The 6,941-nt window shown below is 36.9% G+C and overlaps 1 protein-coding gene across 1 annotated transcript in view; it reads left to right on the top strand.

Moving 5' to 3' along the window:
- The window catches only part of LOC106514922 (solute carrier family 12 member 7), a gene marked incomplete in the record, with an annotated part of 37,800 nt that extends 35,502 nt beyond the window's left edge, over window positions 1-2,298 (top strand). Inside the window, 1 exon segment of the mRNA XM_014004459.1 lies at window positions 571-2,298. Within this exon segment, the coding sequence (XP_013859913.1) occupies window positions 571-662 (92 nt within the window).
- Window positions 2,299-6,941: the final 4,643 nt, after the last annotated feature.

The following is a 6,941-nucleotide window of genomic DNA, read 5'->3' as shown; positions in this document are numbered from 1 at the left end:
TTGTAGCACCTTGAGAAAATGAAAAATAAAATGATATGAATGTAATAAAAAATGTCTTTAATATTTTTCATGATTAATGGTAAGTAGTTTTTATGATTTCTACATCATCAGTCCCTTCTTTTTCCACTGTTGCCAAAATGTAGAGTGATGGTAAAGCCACTCTTGCCCTTTATGCTTAGCCACGTAGCTTCTACAGTAGATCACACGGTCACGTAGTTTCCACGCTCTAGTTCTATATAACCTCCTTGGTTTGCCCTGAGATGGACTGGTGACCTAACCAGGCTGTACCTAGCCTCTCAACCTTTATCCAAGTGCTGCAGAAAGGCACCAGTTTTCCCATGAATCCTGGTGTTTTCACCGCTTGCTGCCGTTCATGAATGTTTTAGTGGCACGAGATTAAACAGGCATAGAAAATGAGGAGGTGAATGTTTAAAGGATTCTATAGGAGAGTTTGAATGTTTGATTTCATAGCATGGAAGTGTAAACTACACAGAAGTAACTGTCTTTCTTCTCAGTCAAAACAGAGGATTTGCAGAAGACCTGATGAACCTTAACTATGATGTGTCTCAGATATGGAGTTTCTGGAGGCTTTGATGGAAGGCCTGGACCGTGTCCTGCTGGTTCGTGGAGGAGGTCGGGAGGTCATYACTATCTACTCTTAGCCACAAAACGTATTTTTACTGATCTCGTCTCCCATGGGAGGAAAACTTGGTTGGATGGTGGGATCTCAGTGACGTGGGTTGGAGGTTCAGAGGGAGCACGAGGGGGGGCACTGACAGTTCCCAACAGTGTTAGGAGAAAAGAAATAACTAAACCATTGGAGCAAYGATGCTGTGAAGGACAAGGCTCTGCCTGCACACAGCTCAGCGCACACTCTGTAAAAAAAAAACACTCTTACCTTTTCAGGCTTTTTTTTTTACCACAATCATTCCAGTTCATACTGGAATGGTTTTCAACATGGTATAGATCTTCTGTGATGATTTTTTTGAAAGAACATGAGCTGCTTGTTTTTGTGGCTGCCACTGAGCTGATAGATTTTATGGAGAAACAACAACAAAATAAACAGAAGTTAGTATTTATTTCGGTACCAGGTATGATATTTTTGACTTTTTTTATGGCCGTATGTGTTTAGCATACAAACAATCCTACAGAATTTAACCAACTTAAAACTAGTGAGTATTTTAGTAATCATTAATTGAGTTCTGTGAACAAAAATAGACATATTGATGGTTAGTTCAGTGATTTTTTTTTTTTTAATCTTTGGTCAATGCTTTTTAAATGTCTTYGTGGTTTCAGACAAGACAGTTGTGAGAAAATGCAACAGAAACCGTTTTAGACTTTTAAAAATTAAAGAACATTATTGTGTAAAGCAATTGTGTGAAGTTATTTTATAAAATACGCTAATGCTGTACTCACTGGTACTGATGTTAATGAGGTAAACGGCTGTTTTTAAATTACATTTTCTTTTTTATTTCTAACATAGACACATTTTTCTGTAATTTGCCTATTTTAGGTTTTTAAAAATCTGCATGTTCTTTGATTATTTTGCAGAGAACTAAGTTAAAATTAAAATAAAAGGGAACATCAGATTAAAAACACTGAATATGACGGCCTGATTTTGTAGACTGACTGCGACACAGTCATGGTATTTTGCACAATAWAGCTCAAAAGGTTTTAGACTAGTATTTTAATTTGTCTGACAGATGACACACTCCAAATGTCATGCTGCAGAATAAAAGCATCATATCAGATCTGGCTTTAGAGCTGCAATTTCATCAAATATTATTTTAGCTGATGTATTTTTATAATTACCTGCCAATACAGATTCTGTAACCATTAACAGTTTGTGAGTAAAAAAAAACTGATCTACATTTAAACCAGTTAGGTATAGAAGTGCAGTAGTTAGTATTTCTGGAGGGCATGTGTCATGATGTTTGTTATTAATAATAACATTAAACCCTGACTGAAGCAGTTTTATTACAAATGTCCGGCTGTGACATTTGAAAAATATTGCTGGAAAAATTGTGATGCACTTTTTGAACTTTCTTTTCAAACTGATCATTTCTTGTTTTTGTTTTTTCTTTTGTTTTTCATCCAGCAGGAATTTATAAAATTATATTTTTGAAAAGTTTAATGTCAAGTGAAATGTCCTGCTGTATTTTTCTTTTACCTGACACTTGCAAATGTTTTTGATATTTTCATGTAATCATATTTATGTTTATTATCATGAGGCATCCATGGCTTTTTGTGATCTCTGAATGCTCTCTGTCCAAATAAAGACCTGCAGAATGCTTTTAACCTTTGGTTGGTCAGGTTTTTTTTTTTTTTTTGATCAAAGTCTTTTTATTATTTTTTTAACACAAACTACATTAAAAAAAAACAAGAACACAAAACAAAACATACACACACCCAAAATCCCTCCCATCCCTCCCCTCCTATACCGGATCCACTGAAATAACAAAAATCGATCTTGTATTCATCAAATGATACAATATTTAACCTTTACACAAAATTATCTGCTGAAAATTTTTCTACGTAAGATAAAAATGGCCGCCAGATATCAAAGAATTTGTTTACAGATCCCCTAAAAGTCTATCTAATCTCTAAATGAATGTAAGACATAACTTCTCTTAACCAATGACCATATGCTGGAGGATGTGGATCCTTCCATCGAGCCAGTAGAGAGCAGAAAGCYAACACCGTCCTCTGATGTTCACTGAGGGAAGCCTCTGCTGGAGCCACCCCAAARAGAGARATGAATGGTGAAGGATGAACAGTTCGTCCAAATAGTCCTGAAAAGGTGTCAAAGATGCCTTGCCAGTATCCATGTAACTTYGGACAGGACCAGAATGTGTGCAGAAGTGTGGCAGGAGATTGTCCGCAGCGATCACACGATGGATCCAAATCCTTTTTGGATTTGCACAATCTGTCCTTAGACCAGTGTAGACGATGTACTACCTTGAGTTGAACTATAACGTTTGGTTGGTCAGTTTTAAATCTGTCTTACACTTAACTTCAAAACTGGYATGGAAAAATAAAAAGATAAAAGTGTTTTCAAATTTGCTTCTTTTTATTACCAAAAACTTATTTAATGCACTCACAAGTCATAAATGTAGAGAAATTAGTCCATTCCAATAGACAATAACAGCAATCATGAACATTTTAATTTAATTGATGGATTCAGAGGTTTTGCTCTTCAGTGAACATTTAAATACTTTTGAGGAGTGGCTGAAATGAAGGTCGTTATTTTTCAATCTGAGACTATGGAGCTTCAAGAAAAACATGTTTGACTGCAAACAAAAGGAGTCGTCAAAGTTTCACAGTAACTGTTTGTAATAAAAGTACTTTTATTTTAAGGGATTCACAAGAAAAAAACTATTTAACAAAAACTCAAGTACCAGCTCAGGAAGTTATTTATTCAGAGGAAATACTTTTTTTTTCTTTCACACTGAGCTCATCTTGTTTATTTTTTCTTTTTTTTTTTTGTATATGCCAAATAGAATAGAATAGAATAGAATAGAATAGAATAGAATAGAATAGAATAGAATAGCCTTTATTGTCCTGCAGCGGGGAAATTCAGGTGTCACAGCAGCATCAGTACAAAGGTTCACACTAGTTACTTTACAAACATGAATAGTACACACAAAACAAAATTAACACTTACTAGCCGTGATACAACTACTAACAGTGAGTTAAACTTCGCATTGCACTGTTAAAACTACTTTCTGTGTCATCTTTGTGTCTCCGTATCTTAAAGCTTGTTGGTTTCTTGCCATAACGATGAGTTGTTTTTGTTTGAACCACATGACAGAGCTGGAACTTTGTCATTTCTTACATAACTGACCTGGTCCTGATGCATCTCAGTAATCCAGGTAAAAAATCAAAAAGAAAAAAATTGTATAGGTCCTCTGGATGGGTTCTTCTCTAACGAATTTCCTGAAAGCAGACGTGAAACACAGACAGGATTCCATGCAACCYTCAGGTGAAAATGAAGACCCCAAACCTAGACCCAAACCAGTGGTTATTCCGTATGTTGCGGGTGTTTCGGAGAAACTGAGACGTTTATTTTCTAAACATGATGTCCCAGTAGCTTTCAAACCCCAAAACACATTACGGCAAAGGCTGGTTCACCCCAAAGATCCGGTGCCCCGGCACAAACAGAGCAATGTTGTATATGCTGTGAAGTGCCAGGAGGACTGCGACCAGTTATACATCGGGGAAACAAAGCAACCACTGTTTAAAAGAATGTCCCAACACAGACGAGCTACATCTAATGGCCAGAACTCTGCAGTTTTCACTCATTTACAGGCCAGCGGTCACTCTTTCAGAGATGAGGATGTTATCATTCTTGACAGGGAGGAACGTTGGTTTGAGAGAGGAGTAAAAGAAGCCATTTTTGTGAAGAAAGACCGTCCWTCATTAAACAGAGGTGGAGGCCTCCGTTTTCAGTTGTCCCCCTCCTACAGCGCGGCTATTGCCAGTATCACTCCACCCCCTGTTAACAATAGGTGTTAATTAGGTGTCAACGATAGCCATGTGATGTGTCTTCAGTCTGAAACTCTCAGACTGAAGAAGTCTCTTGGAGGAGAGATGAAACGTTTCATTAGAGAAGAACCCGTCCAGAAGACCTATACAATTTTTTTCATTTTGATAACTGACCTGGGTTAGTTTCTGAAAGAGTGATTTAATCTTAAAATCATTATTGTCTTGTGAATCCCAAAAGAACAAAAAACAAATTTAGGAGCTGCATTAAGAAAGTTTAGAGAGAGCTTTATTGTCATCGTACAGAGCACAATGAAATTACAGACAAGTTGGTGGCAAACTGGGCACAGGATGAATGGCTTTCTGTTTGTTGCAGAGAGACAGGCTGGATGGGTGAGAACTCAAAACAACAACAACCTGCCCAGTCTGATGCTGTGATTTTTGTGTGAATTCAGACTTCCTGTCCACAATCATTATCCTTTGCTCAGTTTCCTTATCAAGATTTACAATCGTGTATGTAAGTATGTGACCCAGATGGTACAAAGCATGACTTTTCATTATTTTCTGTGCAAATCCCCCTGGACAGCATGTTTACATTTCATTTTCTCTCTTTAGACTGAAGAAAGATAAAGTGGGAAGCCTCCAGCAATAAGCTGTTGCATCTCATCTGCAAAACCCTTTGTTATCCTCAGGAAACAGCATTTTATTTTCATAGCCAACGGTTTGTTCTAAGTCATGATGTTCCTACTCCCTTCGCTGACCTTTGAGTAAACTCTGAGGCTTGTTTTTAAGTATCTGTCTATCTAAAAGCTATTAKAGGAGCTGAAGAGGGAAAAGACAAGTGGCTGAGCCAAAAAGGATGCAGGGGTGAAGGAGGAAGGCTGAGGTGAAGCAAGGCTCTTTGATTTTTAATCTCAGCCATTATCTATCCCACATCCAACATCACCTGGATTATTCCACTGACTCCACGTTGACCTTATAGATACCTGAAGATTTGTTTTTATTGGAATGGGAAAGAAGACTTCAATCTCTCTCTCTCTCTCTCTCTCTCTCTCTCTCTCTCTCTCTCTCTCTCCCCTCCCCCATCCTGTGTCACAGATAATTGAGCTTCCACAGCCCCTTAAAAATACACATTCTGTGACTGTACTCACACGGATAATACTGCAAAAAATAAATTAATAAAAAGTAAAAATTGTTTAAAAATTCCAGTCAAAACAAAGACATTTAGATGAAAGCATTTTGAAGCTGCCAAACGCTAACTATTTGGTCAAAATAAGTTGTGGAATGTTTAAAATGACTTCAGTCAAAATTGGTTTTATTCAGAAACTTCAGTTTCTTTAAACATGTTTGTTAAATTAGGTTAATAAAGCTGGAGTTGAGTTGTTTGAACTTAATGAAGCAGAACAAAAGCAACAGTAAAAAATTGCAGTTTAAGGGCAACAAATAACAAAATGTCAGCTGAAAACAAAAGGCAGCAAAATGACTAAAAACAAAATGTACCAAAAAGTTAGCTAAAAGCTATTGAAAAGAAGAAAACATAGTTTAACGTAGCAATGCTAGCTAAAAGTACCAAGTCCAGATAAAACTAAATTAGTAAAGGTTCTSTAAGTGGCAGAGTGATACCTACAAACTGAAATTAGCAACAAAAAGCTAAAAAAAAGACAAAAAATAAATATGTTGAAGCATATTTCGAAGAGAACGTGTTTAAATGTAGTGAAGACGTCTCAATTTGTCAAAAAAAATGTTAAACATTAAAAAAGTAGAAAGATTACAGCGAAACAGAAAGTGTTGATAGATGAATGGCTAAAATACATGTAGCACAAAATATGCAAAACAAGTTAGACTGCGAAAGGTTTATAGGAAAATAAAAACAAGTGAAGCAATTTTCTGAATGCTGAGTCAGCAGTCACACTGTAAACTCTGTGTAGAACTGGGTGGCCCAGTGTTTAGAAAGGGCAAAGATGGACCTGCTGTGACCTGTCTGGTGTGTACCTCACCTTTGTGCACGAGTCTGCTGCTTGGGGGTCCACAGCAGCACATCATCATTTGTCAACGCAAACACAATGTGTTCTCTGAATATTGCACATGAATAATGTGTGACCAGACTGAAATAAACCATTAGGAGAATAGTTCATTTATGAGCAAAAGTTAAAGCTGCAATCGGAAGTCCTTGGGGAGTTCCTCAACTGTAAGAGAGGTTCTTAGTCTAAAAGTAGCTCATTAAATTGTTTCAGTAGAACTTATGAGGAATCAAGATCACACAAAAAGTCTCATCAGCAGATCATCAACTAACGATGTCTCAAGTTTAATGTGATCCCAGCTTAAAGGCTGAAAGAGTCTACTGAGGGAGTTAAGAGAAGGKTTTTTTTTTTTTAGTTTTAGGGAGTCAAATTTCCCAACTTGGTGGTGCAGCTCTTAACTGAGAAAGTCTTTGTGCTGAGAGAGAGAGAGAGAGAGAG

Source organism: Austrofundulus limnaeus, unplaced genomic scaffold (assembly GCF_001266775.1).
Source record: "Austrofundulus limnaeus strain Quisiro unplaced genomic scaffold, Austrofundulus_limnaeus-1.0 Scaffold24, whole genome shotgun sequence".
In the NCBI taxonomy this organism is placed as follows: Eukaryota; Metazoa; Chordata; class Actinopteri; order Cyprinodontiformes; family Rivulidae; genus Austrofundulus; species Austrofundulus limnaeus.
The sequence above is the reverse complement of the archived record's forward strand: the minus strand, read 5'-3'. Positions and strand labels throughout refer to the sequence as shown.